This window comes from Epinephelus lanceolatus, chromosome 2 (genome assembly GCF_041903045.1).
Source record: "Epinephelus lanceolatus isolate andai-2023 chromosome 2, ASM4190304v1, whole genome shotgun sequence".
NCBI lineage: Eukaryota > Metazoa > Chordata > Actinopteri > Perciformes > Serranidae > Epinephelus > Epinephelus lanceolatus.
The window spans coordinates 819,065-845,769 of NC_135735.1; the positions used below are offsets into that span (position 1 = coordinate 819,065).

The window sequence follows — 26,705 nt, forward strand, 5'->3', positions numbered from 1 at the left end:
ATGTGCAAATAAACTAATCTAAACTGAAACTAAACATTATTCATCCCGTTATGCGTTGCCACGCATGTTTCCTCCTCCTGCAGCTGCCACGGTGTTGGCCTTTTCTCTAATGTTGCTTTTCTCCTCCTCATATTTTAGTAGAATTATTGTCTGATCCTCACGAGAAACACTTTTTTTCTCCCTCACATACGGCGCTCTGTGAGGACGCTCAGTGACGCTCAGTGACGCTGCGCTTCTCTCATGATTGTGATTGGTCCGCTGCGTGTGCGTTCACAGCTCTTGATAAAGCAACTCTGGGTTGAGTTACCGAGTTGATATCCAGCGTCGTGACACCGATTATCCTGATTGCCATTGTTAGGGTTAGTCAACCCAGGATAGGTCTGGGTAACCCAGGAAAGGTTGATCTCACTTCGTGATACAGGCCCCAGAGCTGATATTTCACAGCCTCCAGACTCCACTGACACAAAGAAACTGCTGCTGTACAGCTGCCTCCATCAGGGCCTGTGTGAGGCTACGCACAGTTAACAGACAACAGATTTCACCGATCTCTACAAATGTGACCCACTGCCACTTCTCTCCCTGAAGTGTTGTTGTTGTTGTTGTTAGCATGATGTCACAGTGATGCAGTGAGAGCACACAGAGACGTGAGCAGAGACAGTTTCTGACTGTGACAACACACAGACACACTGTGTGTGTGTTTAACATGCTCGTTCTGTCAAATCTTCATCAACCTGATCTATAACATACAACAGTCATATTTACACGGTCAGGTGACCTGGATCCAAACAGCCCGACTCCAGACCAGCCCTCAAGGTCAAAATGAGACCGCTGTCTTAAACCTAATTAAATGTTGTGTTAACAAGGTCATTTAAACAACACTAATCATCAGTGACAGAGAAATATAAATACAGGAAATAAGGGTCAAATACAACTGCAGGAATCACATAGAGCACACACGTGAGGATTATTGTGTCAAGACTGCAGCTTTGCCTCGGTGTAGAGAGGAGGAGGAGGAGGAGGAGGCACATCAAAGCAGGCAGAGAGAGGTTCCCATGGGGGGAGTAAAGAGGCCACCCACTCTGAGGCCCTGCTGAATAATAACTTGATTATCCTCCACAGAGTCCTGTGATAAAACACACACTTCAATTTCACTCAGCTCAGCTCACACTGAACGAACCAACACTGAAAAATAACACACAACATAAACAGGCAATTATACTCAGGTCAAAGGTCAGAGGTCAACATTTAACCCTCGGACAGAGAGGAGACGTAGTTTTAGAGTCGGTAAGCAGAAAATATATGAACGTTACTGAGATAAATCCTCCAACTGAAGCTGGAGGAGTCTGAGTCTGAAGATGAAACTGAACAGTTGTTGACTGATGATGATGATGATGATGATGATGATGATGAAGTCTCATTGTGTTTCTGGCTTTTTACATCAGGCATGTCCTCATCATACAGTCCACTGCCGCCTCCATGTCCTACCTCCATATATTCTCACTGTGTTACCTGTTATACAGTTAAACAATGATCAGAACTGATCAGAGTCCAAACCAACAGACTTCATGTCGTCTCCACGTCAACAATCTCCCTTTGTCACACACGTTAAACTGCCTCACAGCATCGTACCTGTCGTCAATAATTCACATCTGTTCTCTATAAAGTCCATGTGAACCCAACCTGAGCTCAGCCCACTGATACACACTATTCAGGATATAGAGAAACTTTAATAATATCAGACCTGTATGATGTTTCTCTAGATGGCATTGCTCTGGCCTCTAGCACTACCGTAAGAAACCTCGGAGTAACATTTGATCAAGATTTGTCTTTTAATTCTCATTTAAAACAAACCTCACGGACTGCATTTTTTCATCTGCGTAATATTGCGAAAATTAGGCCTATCCTGACCCGAAAAGATGCAGAAAAATTGGTCCACGCTTTTGTTACCTCTAGGCTGGATTACTGTAACTCTCTATTATCAGGTAGCTCTAGTAAGTCCTTAAAAACTCTCCAGCTAATTCAGAATGCAGCAGCACGTGTACTAACAGGAACTAAGAAACGAGATCATATTTCTCCTGTTTTAGCTTCTCTGCACTGGCTCCCTGTAAAATCCAGAATTGAATTTAAAATCCTACTGTTAACTTATAAAGCTCTAAATGGTCAAGCTCCATCATATCTTAGAGAGCTCATAGTGCCATATTATCCCACCAGAACACTGCGCTCTGAGAACGCAGGGTTACTCGTGGTCCCTAAAGTCTCCAAAAGTAGATCAGGAGCCAGAGCCTTCAGCTATCAGGCTCCTCTCCTGTGGAATCATCTTCCTGTTACGGTCCGGGAGGCAGACACCGTCTCCACATTTAAGACTAGACTTAAGACTTTCCTCTTTGATAAAGCTTATAGTTAGGGCTGGCTCAGGCTTGCCCTGTACCAGCCCCTAGTTAGGCTGACTTAGGCCTAGTCTGCCGGAGGACCCCCTATAATACACCGGGCACCTTCTCTCCTTCTCTCTCTCTCTCTCTCTCTCTCTCTCTCTCTCTCATCCTATTACTGCATCTTGCTAACTCGGCCATTCTGGATGTCACTAACTCGGCTTCTTCTCCGGAGCCTTTGTGCTCCACTGTCTCTCAGATTAACTCATATCACAGCGGTGCCTGGACAGCGTGACGTGTGTGGTTGTGCTGCTGCCGTGGTCCTGCCAGATGCCTCCTGCTGCTGCTGCCATCATTAGTCATTAGTCATACTTGTACTGTTATTATACACATATGACTATTGTCACACATGTATACTGTCAGATATTAATACATACTTTCAACATATTGTACCACAGTAGCCAGAACTATAACTATAATATTATTACTTTCAATAATGTTGTTGTAAGCTACTGTCATTACCTGCATCTCTCTCTCTCTCTCTCTCTCTCTCTGTCTCTGTCTCTCTGTCTCATTGTGTCATATGGATTACTGTTAATTTATTATGCTGATCTGTTCTGTACGACATCTATTGCACGTCTGTCCGTCCTGGAAGAGGGATCCCTCCTCAGTTGCTCTTCCTGAGGTTTCTACCGTTTTTTTTCCCCGTTAAAGGGTTTTTTTGGGGAGTTTTTCCTGATCAGCTGTGAGGGTCATAAGGACAGAGGGATGTCGTATGCTGTAAAGCCCTGTGAGGCAAATTGTGATTTGTGATATTGGGCTTTATAAATAAAATTGATTGATTGATTGATTGATATGTCATATCAACAACATGTGATGCTCTTCTTATGTCTCTGACTGATTCAGTCTCTCTTTCAAACTCATTTGGATCGATGTTTGAGCCACTTGGGCAGAGACAGACGGTATTTTGTAGAGGCGTGTCATTGTGTCATTCTGCCAGAGGGGCTAAAATTAGCACGTCCATGTGGGTGCTGTGTTCCCATCACTGTTGATTAGAGCCAAACAGAGGTGGAGCTGATAAATGATCACCTGACCCTGGAGTGAGTTATGACTGAATGAAACAGCCACATGTTGGTGGGTTTACTGTGCAGAAGGAGAGAGACTGCAGTAAACAAATACAGTAAACAGAGCAGGTTGTCGTCGTGCAGTAAAACGCTGTGACACGAGCAGGTGATTAAAGATAATGACAGTTATTACTCAGTAATTTCACTGTAACACCAGACAAACCTGATCAACATGAAAATAGTTTCCACTCAGGACTAATACTACCACACACACACGTGATGTCACTGACAGCGTGCTGCGAGGCGTCTGAGCTGTCTCTGCTCATCATGTGGTTAGGTTGGTTATGTCAGCTCATCTGTTACTATGGTTACCTGCAGTTTACTTACGGCTGCCTTAATGGGAGGAGCTATTCAAGGATTTTATGAATGAAATCCAGTTATTTTTTCTCAGAGACAGGAAACTGCTGAATCATCACAACAACAGAAACATACCAAACATCTGCCAGCTACAGGAAGAACATGACGACTGAAGGGCAGAACTACGACTCCCAGGATGCATCCACCAACAAACAGCCAATCACAGAGCTTCACATTTAACTGAGAGGCTGAGAGGCGGAGACCTCATCAAACATTCAGCAGTTCATATCAGCATAGCAACAGTAACCATGGTGTGTGTGTGTGTGTGTGTGTGTGTGTGTGTGTGTGTGTGTGTGTGACCACGGCAACAGTAACTATGGTGTGTGTGTGTGTGTGTGTGTGTGTGTGTGTGTGTGTGTGTGTGAGACCATGGCAACAGTAACTATGCTATATTTTGGTTGGATGACTGAAATAAAGTCTGTTTAACAGAAGCTGAGGAGACTTTGAATGTTTAGTTCTTCCATGTTAAATACGTCAGTACACACATAGTCTCGTGTGGTGAAACCTTTCTGCTGCGTCAGCTCTGGAGAAAAGTCTGGAATCACTGAGTATCTTTATCAGTAAAAAAAAAACAAAACAAAAAAAAAACGCTCTGGCTAGTTTTTGTTTCTCTAAACCAATCACAGTCATCCTGGGCGGAGCTAAGCCTGGGATGCAGTGACGGTGCCCTTGTGTTGAGGGAAACACACACAGATGGGGCTAACAGTTAGCATGACAGAGTCGAGATGTGTCTGTATCAGTGTCAGTTTGTTGGGACCGTTTCACGACTTGGTGTTAGCTCGTGCTAACCAGGTAGACTCTCCAGGAGGAGAGGGACACCCTGACAGCAGCAACAGGAAGTCTGCTGATCTGTCAGGGTGTCGGGACGTCAGTGATCAGACCACCTGCACAAAAGGATCATATTCTGGAGACGTTTTAAAAGATGAAACAAACAGACTCCCTCTGTCAGAATACAGATCAACATCATGAGGGTCCTGAGAGACGGAGTGTGAGCTGCGTTCACAAGTTGTTTTAGAACGATTCACTGAAACAACAAGGCAGTGTACTGTACTGTAGGTTCTCAGCTCGGAGCGTGTTGTGGTTGTTTCCTGTAGCAAAGAGGATATGGAAATGCTAATGGGCTGACAGAAGAAGGAAGTGAAATGCGGCAGAAATCAGCAGCCTGATGGCAGGTTATTATCACCACAGTCTACGTGACTGAGCCAGACTGAGACTATCTTGATATGCTGAGTGTTACTGAACACAGAAACTCTCCTGCATCACGTGACCATCAAACAGGTTGAATTATTTACACTAGATAGAGCACCGCAGAGATAACTGTATTAGTAGGTCAAACCTGAAATCAGCCTTGCCCTGATTCATGTTTTTGTCACGTTTTCTTTTGAGGAGCCATTTTGATGACAACGCTCGCCTCCTCACATGCACGTTTCACCAAAACAAGTTCACCTCCAACATTATTCACAAAGGTCATCATCACTGCACCCTGGGCTTAGCTCTAACACAAACCTATTCCCTACAGCTGAAAGATGAGTGACTCCAGACGCCTCTCTGACTCTGACACTGCACTGTGCACATCCTTCTGACCACATGAGACTGACATCATCTGTGAATGTGGATATGACATGTAATGTTAAAGGAAACAACTGGTGGTTAAACTACCTATCAGAACAGAGGGGTGAAAGAAACAGACACTTGCCAGCCAATCAGAGAGGAGGGATTTCTGATGTTGTGTCAGCACTAAAGCTTAAAGTGTAGTATGTGTATTATGTGTGTGTTTTTGGCCTGTGTGTTGTTGTGTTATGTATGTTTTGTGCTGCATTAAGTTGAGGGACAGTGTGGCTGCTGTTTAATGACACAGATGGAGCCTCTAAGTTAAACTAATCCAATCTCTCAGGTTGTGCTGGTTCTGATGAATAGTCAGAGGCGGCCTCTCCGTCCCTGGAGGGCCGTGATTCATCAGCTGACTGTTGATGGAAAAACCAGTTCCTGTTGGGTGTGGAGGCCGAGAGCGCAGCAAATAACAGGGTCACTGTCAGACAGGAACCTGAAGGACTCAGCCTACTAATACACACCATGTGTGCTGGTGCACTCTGCGCACACACACACACACACACACACACACACACACACACACACCATCATTATTCAATAGGACGCATCAGACATCCCTCTCTACTCACAGCGTTAAACTAACAGACAGTAAGAGGGGTCGTGGCTTCTAAAAAGCAGAGGTCATGACCTTTTTACTAACCAATCATGGTGACAGGTCACAGGGAGGGAGGAGCTTTAAAGGCCAGCAGCCCCACAGGAGACGTGACCTCTGACCCCCCCACTACTGAGCACAGTGACAGAAGAGGACAGCTGTCCTACAGAGACATCTGGGGCTGAAGATATAAACCAACAGAGTGAAGCGTCTGCTCTCACAGAACATCTCTGATACACAAACACACCTGTTTACTGTGGTTCTGGATCAATATCAATCAGTAATCAGCTGAACATCAGAAGCTGCTGCCTGATTGACATGTGATCCACAGACTCGCCTTTACACCTCAGATTAAAGATGACCTGCAGGGTCGGCCTACAGATCAGTGCACAGACTCACAGTCACTCTGACTCACTCTCAGTGTGGTCGTGGATTTATCTGCCTGAAGTTTATCATTTTCTTCTTATTTTCCAAGTTCAGGACGTTTATGGGCAGGTCGCCTCACAGCGCTCAGGTGAGGGCGAGCTTTATAAAAAGGTGGTGACCAGGTGTCAGACTGTGAGCAGCAGGTATCTGAGAGACACAGCACTGAAACGATGCAGATACGTGAAGAGAAAGACCAAACGAGAGTGAATCTGTGGTTGACTTTACTGTTGAGCATGGTTGAAACAGCAAGGCTGTACTCGACTCAGAGCTGCGTCACTCGAGTCAGATTCAACTGTTCAATACAAATATTTTACTATTTGTTCCCTTCCTCCCTCACAAAGACTGAGAGTTTAAACATGACATTAACTTGATGTAGTACACAAACTAACTGATCTGACCACAGATTGGAAATGTGCAACATGTTTTGCCGACACTAGAAATCAAACTAAAGTCAGACGCTGTTATATAAAAAATGTAATTAAATTAAAATTAAAAAATAAAGTATCTGTGAGCTGTAAATTCTCCACTCTTAAGAAAGCAAATGATAAAAATATCTCAGAGTCTAACCAGGAAAGCTGCTCGTCCTCCAGGCAGCTGCCTCTGTGTCTGCAGCTGTCTGTACTGGACAGCAGTGTGAAAGAGAAGAGCGTCCCCAGAACTACACGGCACACTATCAAGAAAAAGACTTGCGGACCTGAAGGAACCTCAGTGGACTGAGGGGTCTCTGACTGGTGAAATGAATCTCAGACCTTCAACCTGAACAAACAGTAACCAACAATCCTGCAGAGTAAACCTTCAACACCTGGATGAACCTGCAGGGCTTATGAGGTCACAACTAGTCTGAAGCCAATCAGGGTCGAGTGTTAAAATTGTATGTAAACATGAAGCCTCCAGGTGACAGAGTGAAGCAGGAAACATCTTCAGTCCAACAGGTGAACTTTATTTACAGATTCAGATTCTGTGTTTCAGTCAGATCAGTCACAACCGACTGTGTTCAGTGTTCAGACACATTTTCATGGAGAAACTTTCTGAACTTCTACATGATTTTTCACAGACCCATAAAAAAGTTTTTTTTTTCAGATTTAATCTGTGTTGAAACATGAGCCCAGCTGGCAGACATGACGGGGGAGACGAACCCAGGGAGAAAGTAATGAAACGTACCTGAGGGTGAACTAAACACTGTCACACATGGACACAGATCAGAGCTACCTTACATCAACAGCTACAGAAAATTCATCTACCGTTATCTTTCATTACCTGGAAGGTTAACCCCAGAAGACTATTAGAACTACTTCAATATACACAAAAAAACTCCAGGACCTTTCCAGGTTATCCAGGACCATGTGAGCCCTGTCTGAAGCAGACTCAGTGTGTTCACTGACAGGACCACAGTCACTGTTTCTCCCAGGATAAATACAGTCGGTGTTTGAGCTTCATTTGAGCTCTCAGTGCAGATGTTTTCAGACCTCATCACACACACACACACACACACACACACACACACAGCTGCAGCTGTGAGATAAAACATGTCCTGTTTTCTTCTTCTGCAGTGATGTGGCCAACCAGTGGCGGTCCAACATCAAACTAAACAACCTGTTTTTCAGTTTCAGTGACCATCAAACACATGTTCATGTTCTTAGTGTTCATGTTCATGTGAGTGACCATGTCATGGTCAGTTGTCTTCAGACACCTGCTCTCTGTAGTCAGAAACAGGCTTGGGCGGTGTGACCGTATTACCGTCAAAAATACAGACACTCATTTTTAACCTCACACTACAGAGGCTGTACTGAGGATTTCTTTACTTTGACTGCACATCACACACTCCCAGAGGTCAGTCTGGGGCAGCAGGCCGCTGAGCCGACCACGAGCGGAGGAGATAAACGAAACAGGACCGACTGTAAACAACCGGCCATGTCGTACCAACAGCAGCAGAGAGGACAGAGAGAACGCAGGAAGGTAGAGTTTTATTTTGTTTCTGTTGCGCCTGCACTGCACACAAATACTGTCATATTTATATAAAATTCCACAAAGGTATGAAGACATGAGAGATGAGACATGAGAAATGAGACATGAGATACCACCCAGCCTGGTCAGAAACATGATTTCTGTCACTGACAGTTAAACTAAGACGAAGGTGTTTCCATGAGGCGGTCGGTGTAAAGGTGGATCTACAGGAAGAAGGTGAACGTGTTCTCTGATCAGCTGTTTGTCCTGATCATTAGAATTCATGGACACAGCCTGACTGATAAAAAGTTTCCAGCCTCGACACACACAGAGCTGCTGAAACACACACACACAGAGCTGCTGAAACACACACACACAGAGCTGCTGAAACACACACACAGAGCTGCTGAAACACACACACACAGAGCTGCTGAAACACACACACACAGAGCTGCTGAAACACACACACAGAGCTGCTGAAACACACACACACAGAGCTGCTGAAACACACACACAGAGCTGCTGAAACACACACACACAGAGCTGCTGAAACACACACACAGAGCTGCTGAAACACACACACAGAGCTGCTGAAACACACACACAGAGCTGCTGAAACACACACACACAGAGCTGCTGAAACACACACACACAGAGCTGCTGAAACACACACACACAGAGCTGCTGAAACACACACACAGAGCTGCTGAAACACACACACACAGAGCTGCTGAAACACACACACAGAGCTGCTGAAACACACACACAGAGCTGCTGAAACACACACACACAGAGCTGCTGAAACACACACACAGAGCTGCTGAAACACACACACAGAGCTGCTGAAACACACACACACAGAGCTGCTGAAACACACACACAGAGCTGTTGAAACACACACACAGAGCTGCTGAAACACACACACACAGAGCTGCTGAAACACACACACACAGAGCTGCTGAAACACACACACACAGAGCTGCTGAAACACACACACAGAGCTGCTGAAACACACACACACAGAGCTGCTGAAACACACACACAGAGCTGCTGAAACACACACACAGAGCTGCTGAAACACACACACACAGAGCTGCTGAAACACACACACAGAGCTGCTGAAACACACACACAGAGCTGCTGAAACACACACACACAGAGCTGCTGAAACACACACACACAGAGCTGCTGAAACACACACACAGAGCTGCTGAAACACACACACACAGAGCTGCTGAAACACACACACAGAGCTGCTGAAACACACACACAGAGCTGCTGAAACACACACACAGAGCTGCTGAAACACACACACAGAGCTGCTGAAACACACACACACAGAGCTGCTGAAACACACACACACACAGAGCTGCTGAAACACACACACAGAGCTGCTGAAACACACACACACACAGAGCTGCTGAAACACACACACAGAGCTGCTGAAACACACACACACAGAGCTGCTGAAACACACACACACAGAGCTGCTGAAACACACACACACAGAGCTGCTGAAACACACACACACAGAGCTGCTGAAACACACACACACAGAGCTGCTGAAACACACACACAGAGCTGCTGAAACACACACACAGAGCTGCTGAAACACACACACAGAGCTGCTGAAACACACACACACAGAGCTGCTGAAACACACACACACAGAGCTGCTGAAACACACACACAGAGCTGCTGAAACACACACACACAGAGCTGCTGAAACACACACACACAGAGCTGCTGAAACACACACACAGAGCTGCTGAAACACACACACACAGAGCTGTTGAAACACACACACAGAGCTGCTGAAACACACACACACAGAGCTGCTGAAACACACACACAGAGCTGCTGAAACACACACACACAGAGCTGTTGAAACACACACACAGAGCTGCTGAAACACACACACACAGAGCTGCTGAAACACACACACACAGAGCTGCTGAAACACACACACACAGAGCTGCTGAAACACACACACACAGAGCTGTTGAAACACACACACAGAGCTGTTGAAACACACACACAGAGCTGCTGAAACACACACACACAGAGCTGCTGAAACACACACACAGAGCTGCTGAAACACACACACAGAGCTGCTGAAACACACACACACAGAGCTGCTGAAACACACACACACAGAGCTGCTGAAACACACACACAGAGCTGCTGAAACACACACACACAGAGCTGCTGAAACACACACACACAGAGCTGCTGAAACACACACACAGAGCTGCTGAAACACACACACACAGAGCTGCTGAAACACACACACAGAGCTGCTGAAACACACACACAGAGCTGCTGAAACACACACACAGAGCTGCTGAAACACACACACACAGAGCTGCTGAAACACACACACACACAGAGCTGCTGAAACACACACACAGAGCTGCTGAAACACACACACACACAGAGCTGCTGAAACACACACACAGAGCTGCTGAAACACACACACACAGAGCTGCTGAAACACACACACACAGAGCTGCTGAAACACACACACACAGAGCTGCTGAAACACACACACACAGAGCTGCTGAAACACACACACAGAGCTGCTGAAACACACACACAGAGCTGCTGAAACACACACACACAGAGCTGCTGAAACACACACACACAGAGCTGCTGAAACACACACACACACAGAGCTGCTGAAACACACACACAGAGCTGTTGAAACACACACACAGAGCTGCTGAAACACACACACACAGAGCTGCTGAAACACACACACAGAGCTGCTGAAACACACACACACAGAGCTGTTGAAACACACACACAGAGCTGCTGAAACACACACACAGAGCTGCTGAAACACACACACACAGAGCTGCTGAAACACACACACACAGAGCTGCTGAAACACACACACACAGAGCTGCTGAAACACACACACAGAGCTGTTGAAACACACACACAGAGCTGCTGAAACACACACACAGAGCTGCTGAAACACACACACAGAGCTGCTGAAACACACACACACAGAGCTGCTGAAACACACACACAGAGCTGCTGAAACACACACACAGAGCTGCTGAAACACACACACAGAGCTGCTGAAACACACACACAGAGCTGCTGAAACACACACACAGAGCTGCTGAAACACACACACACAGAGCTGTTGAAACACACACACAGAGCTGCTGAAACACACACACAGAGCTGCTGAAACACACACACACAGAGCTGCTGAAACACACACACACAGAGCTGCTGAAACACACACACACAGAGCTGCTGAAACACACACACAGAGCTGTTGAAACACACACACAGAGCTGCTGAAACACACACACAGAGCTGCTGAAACACACACACAGAGCTGCTGAAACACACACACACAGAGCTGCTGAAACACACACACAGAGCTGCTGAAACACACACACACAGAGCTGCTGAAACACACACACACAGAGCTGCTGAAACACACACACACAGAGCTGCTGAAACACACACACACAGAGCTGCTGAAACACACACACAGAGCTGCTGAAACACACACACAGAGCTGCTGAAACACACACACACAGAGCTGCTGAAACACACACACACAGAGCTGCTGAAACACACACACAGAGCTGTTGAAACACACACACAGAGCTGCTGAAACACACACACAGAGCTGCTGAAACACACACACACAGAGCTGCTGAAACACACACACACAGAGCTGCTGAAACACACACACAGAGCTGCTGAAACACACACACACAGAGCTGTTGAAACACACACACAGAGCTGCTGAAACACACACACAGAGCTGCTGAAACACACACACACAGAGCTGCTGAAACACACACACACAGAGCTGCTGAAACACACACACACAGAGCTGCTGAAACACACACACAGAGCTGTTGAAACACACACACAGAGCTGCTGAAACACACACACAGAGCTGCTGAAACACACACACAGAGCTGCTGAAACACACACACACAGAGCTGCTGAAACACACACACAGAGCTGCTGAAACACACACACAGAGCTGCTGAAACACACACACACAGAGCTGCTGAAACACACACACACAGAGCTGCTGAAACACACACACACAGAGCTGCTGAAACACACACACACAGAGCTGCTGAAACACACACACAGAGCTGCTGAAACACACACACAGAGCTGCTGAAACACACACACACAGAGCTGCTGAAACACACACACACAGAGCTGCTGAAACACACACACAGAGCTGTTGAAACACACACACAGAGCTGCTGAAACACACACACAGAGCTGCTGAAACACACACACACAGAGCTGCTGAAACACACACACACAGAGCTGCTGAAACACACACACAGAGCTGCTGAAACACACACACAGAGCTGTTGAAACACACACACAGAGCTGTTGAAACACACACACAGAGCTGCTGAAACACACACACAGAGCTGCTGAAACACACACACAGAGCTGCTGAAACACACACACACAGAGCTGCTGAAACACACACACAGAGCTGCTGAAACACACACACAGAGCTGCTGAAACACACACACACAGAGCTGCTGAAACACACACACAGAGCTGCTGAAACACACACACAGAGCTGCTGAAACACACACACACAGAGCTGCTGAAACACACACACAGAGCTGCTGAAACACACACACACAGAGCTGCTGAAACACACACACACAGAGCTGCTGAAACACACACACACAGAGCTGCTGAAACACACACACACAGAGCTGCTGAAACACACACACACAGAGCTGCTGAAACACACACACACAGAGCTGCTGAAACACACACACACAGAGCTGCTGAAACACACACACAGAGCTGCTGAAACACACACACACAGAGCTGTTGAAACACACACACACAGAGCTGCTGAAACACACACACAGAGCTGCTGAAACACACACACACAGAGCTGTTGAAACACACACACACAGAGCTGCTGAAACACACACACAGAGCTGCTGAAACACACACACACAGAGCTGCTGAAACACACACAGAGCTGCTGAAACACACACACAGAGCTGCTGAAACACACACACAGAGCTGCTGAAACACACACACAGAGCTGCTGAAACACACACACAGAGCTGCTGAAACACACACACACAGAGCTGTTGAAACACACACACACAGAGCTGCTGAAACACACACACACAGAGCTGTTGAAACACACACAGAGCTGCTGAAACACACACACAGAGCTGCTGAAACACACACACAGAGCTGCTGAAACACACACACAGAGCTGCTGAAACACACACACAGAGCTGCTGAAACACACACACACAGAGCTGCTGAAACACACACACACAGAGCTGTTGAAACACACACAGAGCTGCTGAAACACACACACAGAGCTGCTGAAACACACACACAGAGCTGCTGTGAGCTGCATGTTATTATCAGATGACCTCTTGTTGTACTTTACAGATGACACACAGGGTTACCGACACACACACCACCTCTGTGTTCTTCATTAGAATAAATGGAGCCGGTAACATGAGTCTCGTGTGACTCTATTCTCAGGAAGTTTGCTCTGTGCTGAGGTAATTCTGATATTTCCTCTTCTAATGAATCAGGTGTGTTCTCACTCAGCTGGAACCTGCTGCAGCTTGTTTAAAGACACTGATCTTATCTCTCTGTGGACGAGTGACAAGCAGGAATGAAAACTAGATATGAACCCACACAGTGTTCTTACTGTGACAGACCCAGCAGTGTTTAATGTGTCGGAGCTTCAGGGGAACAACACGAGGTTTCCGTTCACACTCCAACACACACACATCAACTCCTTACAGCATGTTTACAGTACGATATCTAAGTGTAGAGCAAAGACTCTGTCTGCCTGTCCTTCACAGATCTACGTCACACTCGGCTGGTGTACGGACGTTCAGTGTTTAAGTTGGTGAGATTTGGACTCACAACATCTTCAGTATTAATAAGCTTTGAAAAACAATCAAACAGCGCCCTGTGCAGCGGAGGGGGCGGGGCTTCAGGGCTCTGCGGACCACACTGTACTGTCACTGCTGGATATTCTGAGGGCAGAATATCACACATGCTGCGTCTTCAACCACATGGAAAACATGAGGTCGGGCGCTGCGTTCAACTCGTGCCAGTTTTCAAGGGCGTGGCAGCAGGTTGCGTCTGAGGTTGCTAAGCAACCTTAACAGGCTCCATGTCACAGCATACTGACATTAAGTCCTGAGGACAGAGCTGATCTACTTCCTGTTTGTCTGTGGGACAGATGTGACGCTCTGACAGCTCTGCACTAACATGATCAGCTTCTCCTCCATATTCATCACACACTGATATTTACTGAAGAAGGAAAGATATCTGTGGGCTGTGATTGGTTGGTCCTCGTCACATGACATTAGCTGCTGCGTTCCAAATGTTGAACTCTGTTTATCTCCGCCGTCGTCTTTTTTTTTGTCCCCCAATAAGGACAAAGCATATGTGGCCACATGCAGCTGCGCCCAGCGTCTTTCTTCAGAGCGCACCAGTGTTTGTGCGGCCGCTCCGAGCACTTCCAGATGAAAATCTCTTAACTTTTCAGACAGGTGCTGATGACATCACTTCCTCTTCTTCAGCGAGGCTGCTGTCACAACAAAGACAGAGTGTCGTACACTTTGTAAGCTTGTCGTCAACTGTGACATCCACCCTCTGTTAACATAGCTTCACATTAGCTACCTATCTAATGTTAATGACAAGATATTGTTGTTATAGAAACAAAACCCAGTGTATCATAAACAAAAGCACTGGGAGCACTGGGATGAAGCGCTCCCACCGCCCTGCCACCATCTTTCTCCTGAGGATTAACACTTTGGACACAGACCCTCAGTGATTTAGAGTCCTCACTGTCCACCCTCCTCTGACTGGGAGTGTTGGTGACGTCAGTGGGAAAAGAGGAACTTAAAACTTTTGCATGTTGTGTCCAGTCTCTGCTTCTTACACTGAAGTTTTCTGTCCACAGTCAAACACCTGAGCAACATGAGGACAGAGTGAGTAAATCTATGAAGAGCTCAACCTTAAACAGGAAACAGGAGGAGAAGAGATTCTGTGTGTCTCCTCTGGTGTGTTTTCACAGGAGTTCACACCTTCATGAGAGCAGCTGGGGCTGATGGGAGATGGGAGGTGGGGGGGTGGACGCAAACGTCTCACCCTGACAGGAAGACAAAGACGTCCAAACCTCAGTGGCTGTTTAGAGGTGGGCGCCACAGAGCTGAGACTGATGACCTTGAAACACAGCCAGTTTCTAAAACAGCAGATTAGATTAGAAGGTTTCACACACACACACACACACACACACACACACACTGCTCTGTAGAAACAAGGAGGAGACGTCTGGGCCCTCTGAGACCTGAGCTGATGTTTGAGCTTAAGCTCCGTCAGACACCTGCATCCAGATCAGGAGACAGTCTGTCTCCAGGAGCAGGTCCCTCTTCAGAGTCCTGCACGGGTCCATTTCTGAAAACCCCGCCCCTCACCATGATCAAACCCCCCAGGCTCCAGTCCCTCACATGAAGCTGGTTCTCTGTTCTTGAATTGGACGTCTCTTTGACTGGATGGTGAAAACATTCAATCACTGCCAGGTTAGGAAACATGTTAGCATGCTCCTTCCACCACCATCAAACCTCCAAAGGATCTGAACTCCATGTAGGCTGCCACCTCATCCTCGGGCTGCAAAGTGTCATGGCTGGAGTCCTCCACGTCAGTGACCAGTGTGACCACGGGGTCAAAGGTTACACTGGTGTCAAAATATTACACACATACTGCACATCTTTTTACTGCACTTTATTATGAAAAATAAAAAGTACACTGTTGTTCTCACCTGCTGCCCGACTGGAGCTCAGTTTTACTTGTGCCTGTACCAGTGAATTTATACACAGACATATTTTTACCCGTTACACAGCTTTGTGTAAGCTTTGGTTACCTGTCGGGTACCTGACCTGGTGCAGAACTCTGGAGCTGCAGCATGGACCCACACATCCTTTAACTGGACTATCTGCTGATACCAGTCTGTTCCCAGTCCTCTCTTCCTCCTCCATATAAAACCAGCACAGCTCACTGGCATCATGTTAACGTTCAGTAACATGGATCAGAGGTCGTGTTCATGAACCGTGACGGGCAGCTCCTACAGCTGGTTAATGTTCACATCTGTGATGGCAGAAGAGGAAACCTCTCATAGAAATATTTCCTCTCCAATAACAGAGCAGGTTGTTGTTACTCAGACGGAGCAACAGTGCGCTTGATGATAAGCTCCGGCTGTTTGCTCTGACATCAGCAGGACAAAAGATTTGTGTTCCCTCTGCCTCCACTGAACAAGGAAACTGCTGAAACAACCTGAAACCTCTGAACACATCAGCACCTCATCTCACCTCGCTCTGTGTGAAGTGGTTTGTGGGTGACGGGCAATCCACAGCTGGCTGCAGTGCACATCTCATGGGTGTGAAGTGATGAATGTTGGTGTGTGAATGTGTGTGTCTGCGTATGAGGCAGGTTTCACATCACACTGAAGTAGGTCAGAGAATTTGATGGTCTGGGGGGAATCTTCCTCGCTGGGTGTTAGGTTCAGGTTGGGGTGTTTTCCCAGAAGATGTGGGGGTGGTGGGTGGAGGTGGGTGGGGGGGTTGAGGCTTCAGGTTTCAGGCAGGCCGCAGCAGGAAGATGACAGACTGTTTAAAACACTGGCTCATTGTGTCGGAGTCTCCGACTGTGGAGTCCGTCGCCTCAGGTCTGTCCCGTCCAAACAACACAGCTCTCAGCAGCAGGGACAGAGGACACTTCCTGTCCCCGACACGTCCTCAAACATGTCTTTTTCTATGAGTGAGTTGTAGCCTGCAGGTCTGAAGGCTGCGCTCCTTTCCCTGACATGTGACATGAGAGGCAACGTGACAGCTGCTCCCATCAGGATCTGACGCCCAGTGGGTCAGCGTGTTAAATGTGATACAGACGATCAGCTTCACCGAGACGAGAGCGACGGCCTCGCAAATATCTGCAGACTGAAACGTCTCCAAACAACCTGCTCCTCTTCTTATGACACCAACATTACAGTCAGAGGAGACACCGGTTCCTGTTCACAGCTCCTCAGTCTGAATTAAACACAACAAAAATCCTCTTCTTTTCATTTGGAATTAGAAATTAACTTTTTATTTAAGGCAGTGAAATGATGATGGGCGAACGGGACACGTCTGCCGTCTCTGGAGGACAAACAGCTTCAGCCTGGTCTCATTTTTCAGACCCACTGAAATGTGTCCCAACATAGCGTCCATGTGTTCCCGCTGCAGACGGCTCCTCCCACGCCTTCATGATCCTAACATCAGATGTTGTAAACACCAACAGTTATTTTTCACCAGATATCAGAAAACAGGTTGCTCTGATGCTTTTTATTGTCTCTGAACACAGTTTGTGTTGATGTGTGCGTCTCTATCTGAACACACCTCTCTGTGTTTCTGATTATTTAAAGTGAGTTTGTCTTGGTTCAGCTGAAGCTGCTGGTTCCAGTTCAGTTTGTTCCTTGTTGTCAGACAGCAGAGTGAACTGTGAGTGACTGCACGTTGTTGTCTGCATCCATCCATCAGTACGAGTCCATTATCTGAGTGCTGGGAACATTCCTGCGCTCCTTCAGCCCCTCTCAGCCCCTCAACAAGTCTCAACATCTCTGATGTGACAGAGTCTCAACACGTCTCCACACTTCACTCCTCTTATCTGTGCCTCTCATTTACAACCCTGCTGAGTCTGAATCACACACACACACAGACACACACACACACAGAAAAGACTTTTTATTCCGTCCTTGTGACTGTTTATGACACACAGCAGCTCCTCCTCCTCCTCCTCCTGTTCACTCCAAACATTTACAGAGAGTCTTCATCTGCAGAGTACGTGGGAACAGACGAAGTCATCTGAGGCTGCGCTTTGTTTTAGTCTTCACTGGAGCTGCTGTTCAGTGTGGAGGGATTCTTCCTCTGATAGAAGCATCTGAGCTGGTGTGGGCGTGTCCCTGCAGGTACAGATGAGGTGTGAGCTGGTGTGGGCGTGTTCCTGCAGGTACAGATGAGGTGTGAGCTGGTGTGGGCGTGTCCCTGCAGGTACAGGTGAGGTGTGAGCTGGTGTGGGCGTGTTCCTGCAGGTACAGGTGAGGTCTGATGAAGGAAGTCCACCACAGAGCCACTCAGTCAGACTACAGTCCTCTGATGGTCAGGACTACAGTCTACAGTAATAGTATGCAGGGATCAATGCTCCAGTCAGAGTGGGGGGTCAGAGGTCACTGAAGGGGTTAACTATAATAAACCCAGCTGTCACATGTCAGAGACATGAGGGTCTGACATCATTAACATGATGGCACAACAGGACAGGACACCGTCAGCTCAGAGACACAAACACACACTGTGTTTCTTCACAACAGCAGAGCTGATCTGTCACAGTCACACTGACACACCAACTGTGAACTGATCATACTGATCACTGATCAATATTTTATTATCAATTCATCTGCAGATTATTCTGGAATATAAACTGTTGTGATTACTGTTCTGACAGTCCAGATTGAGTTATTATAATCCAACCATAAGATACTGAGCTCATCATGTGACACAGATTTAATGTTTGTTTGGAAAACGATTAAAACCGATTTATCAATTATCAGTAATGACTGATCGACTGATCACTGCAGCAGGATGACTGACAGCACCACACCTCCTGATATAAGATACACACACACACACACACACACAACAGGAATCAAACTGAAGTAGAGACACGTCACCTGTATCTGAAACACACCCAGTGACTGTGTGTATACAATCACTCACTGTCTCCATGGTAACAACAACACAACTCCATCACTGCTCAGGTGTGTGTGTGTGTGTGTGTGGGTGTGTGGGTGTGTCACTGACAGACAGAATAAAGGGACCTGAGGCTGTTTCTGTCTGTATGTACCTCCACACACTTGAGTGTGATGTTCTGAACTCGGCTGTGGGAACAGATCAGATCCAGAATCTATAATCATCAGACTGAATCAATAGAAACATGATGATTATTAATTCACTTTTCCTGTTATGGAAAATTTAGCAGCTGCAGGAAGAGCTGAGTGTGTTTAATTCAATGATGTTATATTGTCATGATACAGCAGATGAACACACAGTGACATGTCCCACACACACACACACACACACACACACACACACACTTAACATGTGTTAAAACAACATGAACAATAAACAGAATCTACACCCCATATTGGTCTGTAGCTACAGTCTCTGTGTCACATCAGGTGATTGTGGAGCTGATGACACGTTGTGAAAGATGACCAATCATTGCTGGTCGTCTTTCACAACGTGTGTGATGTCATCGGTTTATTCTTGTCCTATTTGTATTATTATTTTACACACTGTGGTTGTTCATGTTCGAGTTGAAGTGTTACTGTGGTGCCGCTGTGATGTCATCAGGGACCACTGTGATGTCACCAGGTACCACTGTGATGTCACCAGGGACCGTTGTGATGTCACCAAGGACCACTGTGATGTCACCATACTGATATTTCTAACTTTAAAAAACCTTGATATTAGAAATGAATACTGTTTTTGACACCACAAGGAAAACTGACACTGAGGGCATGAAATGAATGCAGATAAACTTCCTGAGGCTGTAACATGTTAACGAGGACTTTTCTTTTGTTGGCTCGTAGCAGCGATCAGCAGAGTGACTGCAGCAGAGTGACTGCAGCAGAGTGACTGCAGGAGAGTGACTGCAGGATAGTGACTGCAGGAGAGTGACTGCAGGATAGTGACTGCAGCAGAGTGACTGCAGGAGAGTGACTGCAGCAGAGTGACTGCAGGAGAGTGACTGCAGGAGAGTGACTGCAGGATAGTGACTGCAGCAGAGTGACTGCAGCAGAGTGACTGCAGGATAGTGACTGCAGGATAGTGACTGCAGGATAGTGACTGCAGCAGAGTGACTGCAGGAGAGTGACTGCAGGAGAGTGACTGCAGGATAGTGACTGCAGCAGAGTGACTGCAGGAGAGTGACTGCAGGATAGTGACTGCAGCAGAGTGACTGCAGGAGAGTGACTGCAGCAGAGTGACTGCAGGAGAGTGACTGCAGGATAGTGACTGCAGGAGAGTGACTGCAGGATAGTGACTGCAGCAGAGTGACTGCAGGAGAGTGACTGCAGGAGAGTGACTGCAGGATAGTGACTGCAGGATAGTGACTGCAGCAGAGTGACTGCAGGAGAGTGACTGCAGGAGAGTGACTGCAGCAGAGTGACTGCAGGATAGTGACTGCGGCAGAGTGACTGCAGGAGAGTGACTGCAGGAGAGTGACTGCAGGATAGTGACTGCAGCAGAGTGACTGCAGGAGAGTGACTGCAGGATAGTGACTGCAGCAGAGTGACTGCAGCAGAGTGACTGCAGGATAGTGACTGCAGCAGAGTGACTGCAGCAGAGTGACTGCAGGAGAGTGACTGCAGCAGAGTGACTGCAGGAGAGTGACTGCAGGAGAGTGACTGCAGCAGAGTGACTGCAGGAGAGTGACTGCAGCAGAGTGACTGCAGGATAGTGACTGCAGGAGAGTGACTGCAGGAGAGTGACTGCAGCAGAGTGACTGCAGGAGAGTGACTGCAGGAGAGTGACTGGAGCAGAGTGACTGCAGGAGAGTGACTGCAGGAGAGTGACTGCAGCAGAGTGACTGCAGCAGAGTGACTGCAGGATAGTGACTGCAGCAGAGTGACTGCAGCAGAGTGACTGCAGCAGAGTGACTGCAGGATAGTGACTGCAGGATAGTGACTGCAGCAGAGTGACTGCAGCAGAGTGACTGCAGCAGAGTGACTGCAGGATAGTGACTGCAGGAGAGTGACTGCAGCAGAGTGACTGCAGGAGAGTGACTGCGGCAGAGTGACTGCAGGAGAGTGACTGCAGCAGAGTGACTGCAGGAGAGTGACTGCAGCAGAGTGACTGCAGGAGAGTGACTGCAGGATAGTGACTGGAGCAGAGTGACTGCAGCAGAGTGACTGCAGGATAGTGACTGCAGCAGAGTGACTGCAGGATAGTGACTGGAGCAGAGTGACTGCAGCAGAGTGACTGCAGGAGAGTGACTGCAGGATAGTGACTGCAGGATAGTGACTGGAGCAGAGTGACTGCAGCAGAGTGACTGCAGGATAGTGACTGCAGCAGAGTGACTGGAGGATAGTGACTGGAGCAGAGTGACTGCAGGATAGTGACTGCAGGATAGTGACTGCAGGATAGTGACTGGAGCAGAGTGACTGCAGGAGAGTGACTGCAGCAGAGTGACTGCAGGATAGTGACTGCAGGATAGTGACTGCAGGATAGTGACTGCAGCAGAGTGACTGCAGGAGAGTGACTGCAGGATAGTGACTGCAGGATAGTGACTGCAGGATAGTGACTGGAGCAGAGTGACTGCAGGAGAGTGACTGCAGGATAGTGACTGGAGCAGAGTGACTGCAGGATAGTGACTGGAGCAGAGTGACTGCAGGATAGTGACTGCAGGATAGTGACTGCAGGATAGTGACTGGAGCAGAGTGACTGCAGGAGAGTGACTGCAGCAGAGTGACTGCAGGATAGTGACTGCAGGATAGTGACTGCAGGATAGTGACTGCAGGATAGTGACTGCAGGATAGTGACTGCAGGATAGTGACTGGAGCAGAGTGACTGCAGGAGAGTGACTGCAGCAGAGTGACTGCAGGATAGTGACTGCAGGATAGTGACTGCAGGATAGTGACTGCAGCAGAGTGACTGCAGGAGAGTGACTGCAGGATAGTGACTGCAGGATAGTGACTGCAGGATAGTGACTGGAGCAGAGTGACTGCAGGAGAGTGACTGCAGGATAGTGACTGGAGCAGAGTGACTGCAGGATAGTGACTGGAGCAGAGTGACTGCAGGATAGTGACTGCAGGATAGTGACTGCAGGATAGTGACTGGAGCAGAGTGACTGCAGGAGAGTGACTGCAGCAGAGTGACTGCAGGATAGTGACTGCAGGATAGTGACTGCAGGATAGTGACTGCAGCAGAGTGACTGCAGGAGAGTGACTGCAGGATAGTGACTGCAGGATAGTGACTGCAGGATAGTGACTGGAGCAGAGTGACTGCAGGAGAGTGACTGCAGGATAGTGACTGCAGCAGAGTGACTGCAGGATAGTGACTGCAGCAGAGTGACTGCAGCAGAGTGACTGGAGCAGAGTGACTGGAGCAGAGTGACTGCAGGAGACTAGCTTGATATTTGTGACAACACTGGTGCTGCAGCATCTTCATGCAGCACTCTGGAACTCTGAATGTTGTCAGTGAAATATAAAACTGGACTGTTTAAAGCACAGTTTATATGCAAACCTCACCACCTCCCTGCATGTTACACCAACAGGTTTCAAACACTGTGAAACATGTTTATATTAATAATAATATCTGCAGATAGAAACCACACAACAGCAATAGGCTGCTGACTGTCATGACAACCAGTCAGGACTGAAACCATGAAAACACCACAACATACAGAGGACGAAGAGCAGCTGACAGTCAACTATCAAACAAAGACTCAAACTATCAGACAGACTACAGGAAGAGCTGAGGGACAAAATAGAGAGACCACCTCAGTCCAAACCAGCAGCTCTGAGATGTTCTGACAGACCCACTGTGAGTCAGGAGTCATTCACATCATCATCATCATCATCATCATCATGTGTGTCTCTGGGTCCAAACACAAACATCTTCAATAATCTGCAGCACAATCTAGATGTGAAGATGAGATGATATTTCTGACACAACTTCACCTTCTACTGACTCTGAGCTGCACAGAGAAGAAACACGGATCAAGGGTTAACCCTAACCCTATTTCTCTACAGTTTGAAACAAAGCTGCACGAAACACAAAAACAACCCTAACATCATTATTCTAACCCGAGACATGATTTTAGTGGGAATAATGTCTGTGAACAGTGATGATTATGATGTGATTTTCTTCTAGACCTTTATCAAACTTCAGCTCCTGTGATTTTGATCATATTTAGGGGTTCATCATCATCTTCATCATCATCATCTTCATCATCATCACCAAACTTACTTGTTGAATAATAATAATGATAAACGTGTGTTAAATTACTTTACAGTTAGTACCGTAGGTCTGATTTCTACCAAAGTGTCTGTGGTTCATCACGACTGACCTTATCACAAGTTATTAAAAACTTAATAATTAATATGACACTGTGTCATTATGATACTGTCCAGTGAACTTTAAAGGGGGCGTGGCTCAGCACATATACAGACCAGAATCATTGAGCCAATCATCAAAAAATCAGCAGGAACTGTCCACACACACACACACACCAGCTACATATTCAAATTGACCACTGGGGGGTGCCACCAATTTAAAAAATGGACCATAAATCAATGACAGTTTATTCAAACGTCACCAAACTCTGTGGGTTTTTTAAAGTAAGCTCTCGAGGCACTGCCCCAAATTGTTTCTGCAGTTGACGAACAGGAAGTGGCGGTGTTTCCAAAGAAGAGCGTGACCCCACGTTAATGAATGAGCATCTGTCCGATCATCATGAAACCTGTTGGTTATCTTTAATGACGGCGTCCTGAACTGTCAAAGGCCCTGATCCTACCAGCTTTTTACTTTTAAAGGTCTGTGCTGGGTTGAATCACCGTTTGCAGCGTTATTTGGATTCACTATGCAGCCATAGTTTGAAAGAAGGAAACTTGTTTCCTGTTGTTGGAGATCTGTGTTGTGTCCACTGACTCAAACTGTCAAACACACTCTGTGTTTTAGATCTGCATCGCTCCATCAGGTGGAAATCCTGTTCATCCTAACAGATTTGAAACAAACGAGACTTTGTTTACACTCCAGGAATTAATCTGCACCTGCCGAGTCAGTTTCTGTCCTGCAGCCTGCTGTTTATCTGCTGGTTTCACCTCTTTAATTATTCCACTTCTTCTCATGATGTTGTATTATTGTTTCTAAATGATGTTTCTGTCTTTGAACCGTCTCACTGACAATGATTTGGCTGCACTGACTCTGTTTGTGTCTCCAAACGTCTCACTCAGGACAGTAAAGACTGAACTGAACGCCACAGGGTCAATTACAAGTCAATCTGGAGGAAACTTTATTTATTTCACCTGACAAACACTCAGCAGTTTCCTCCCTCTGCAGCTCCAAACCACACACACACACACACACACACACACACTGTAATGACTGTTTAACCAATTGTAGACACACACACCTCAGGACAAACGTTTACAGCAAACACCTTGGTGGAAACCCTACACCCCTGCAGCCCCTCCCCCTCCAAACCTGGCTTCAACACACACACACACACACACACACACACACACACACACACACGCAGTCTGTAGCTATAGCTTGTTGCCCATGCAGCGTGTGTGTGTGTGTGTGTGTCAGTGGTCTTACCATGGTGTGTGCAGCGTGTCTGTAGTTGTTTTATATTCCAGTTTAGGACCATAGCTCCTCCCTGTCTGTCTCTCTCTCTGTCTGTCTGTCTGTCTGTCTCTCTGTGGTGTGTGTGTGTCTCTGTCCCAGCAGGTCTGATTCTGATTTAACGCCGGTGCAGTTTCTCACATATTAAGCCCCGCCCATCAGCTGTCACTCATTCTTCCCTGGCCCCTCCCTCTCCTCTGTCTCCCCCTGCTAGCAGTGTTGTGTATGTGTGTGTTACTCCTTAAATTATTCACTCATGTCTCAAATGTTTGATCAATTCATAAGTAAAAATTAAATCAGAACAAAACACAGAAAACTCCGCAAACAGCAGCAGAGAGCGTCCTGCAGCTGGAGCACATGAAGTGACAGAGTTCCTCCTCCACCAGGAGGTGCATTACTGCACTAACACACTCCACATGGGGACAAAGACCTGAACTGTCACAGTCCAGTCTGAGTCCAGTCTGAGTCCAGTCACAGTCCAGTCACAGTCCAGTCTGAGTCCAGTCTGAGTCCAGTCACAGTCCAGTCACAGTCCAGTCTGAGTCCAGTCTGAGTCTGGTAAACAACATGAAATAAAACTGTGATTTTGTAAAAATCGTACGAGATATCAAAGAGCTGATTTGGTCCAATAAAGTGAGCTGTTTAAACTTTGAATCATGTTTCTAAGTTAAAGCTGGTGTGGCCTCAGAGAGGAGGGACTGTTGCTGCTTTCATGTCGTGTTCTTGACAATCTCCTTCATCTGAACGGGAATTTTATAAAAAGCGATTGGTGAATCTCTTATAAGTCGTAGCACACATTTTGATGTATGTGTAGTGAATGTGTGCAGCGCTGCAGGATGAAGAAGAAGAAGAAGAAGTATGATGAACAGTAACAGGTTGATCCTTGTGTTGTTCAGCAGGCACCTCTAAAGGTGTGATGTTTTCCTGCTGTGAGCTGAGCCAGTGGGGCTGTTGGTCGTCACAGTGAGGACACCGAGGGGTTAATTTAATTTAATTTAATCTAAACACTGACAGAGTTGAAATGTGTGTTTGAGTCTGAATCATCACTTCTGTCTTTATATCTCTTCAGCACAGGAAGGATCTGCACATTTTAACACAACCGTCAGGCTCAAACTGTCCAGTAAAGTTGTAGCGATCTCAGACAGAGAGGACGTCCAGCAGCACCAGTGAAACCAGTAGTGAGTTGGTTTCCAGGGAACTGCTGGGAGCCGGTCAGTGAGCTCTCAGAGACAAACTGGCACAGACACAATGAGTGTGTCTTTAAAGAGGTGACATGTTGGATTAAATGCTCCTCCTCCCTCCTGTCACAGCTTTAATGGGAGCACTGGGAGCTCTGCTGGGTCTGAAGACTCTCTCCTGATCCCAGACCAGCTGCAGGCTCTGACACTACTCTGACCACAGACTGGGAGAACTGGGACAGAAACCTACTCTAACTCATGTTTCTGTTTCCTGCAGCAGCAACTAACCAACTTAGAGTTCACATGTTGAACATAAGCTCAGTGGCCGCCAGTAGAGTGTCCGCCCTGAGACTGGGAGGTCATGGGTTCGATCCCCAGGACCCATTGCCTTCCTGCTTGGCACTCAGCATCAGGGGTTGGAATTGGAGGGTTAGATCACCACATGATGCCCAAGCGCTGCACCGCTGCATCTGACCGCTCCCTCAGGGGATCGGTCAGATGCAGAGAGGTGTGTGACAATCAGTGGGACTTTAACTTTGAACCTGTGGACGCAGAGCTCAGGTGAGACGCTGCAGGACGGATCAAACCAAAATGTGTACAAATCGATTTTATTGATTAATTCAAATTTGTAGTTTAAGTCGATTTGTTTT

At 47.0% G+C, this 26,705-nt stretch overlaps 1 protein-coding gene across 4 annotated transcripts in view; it reads right to left on the reverse strand.

Moving 5' to 3' along the window:
• The window catches only part of plekhg4 (pleckstrin homology domain containing, family G (with RhoGef domain) member 4), a 77,370-nt gene that overhangs the window by 43,581 nt on the left and 7,084 nt on the right, over positions 1–26,705 (reverse strand). For 2 of the 4 annotated variants that reach the window (XM_078173012.1, XM_078173011.1), the window contains exon 1: positions 24,851–25,020. The exons of 1 other annotated variant lie outside the window; for it this stretch is intronic. In XM_078173012.1, the coding sequence (XP_078029138.1) occupies positions 24,851–24,853 (3 nt within the window). In that variant the 5' untranslated portion in view covers positions 24,854–25,020. Of the gene's footprint in view, positions 1–24,850; positions 25,021–26,705 lie in introns of those variants that run through there. One more of the 4 variants, XM_078173020.1, reaches the window with a different exon arrangement.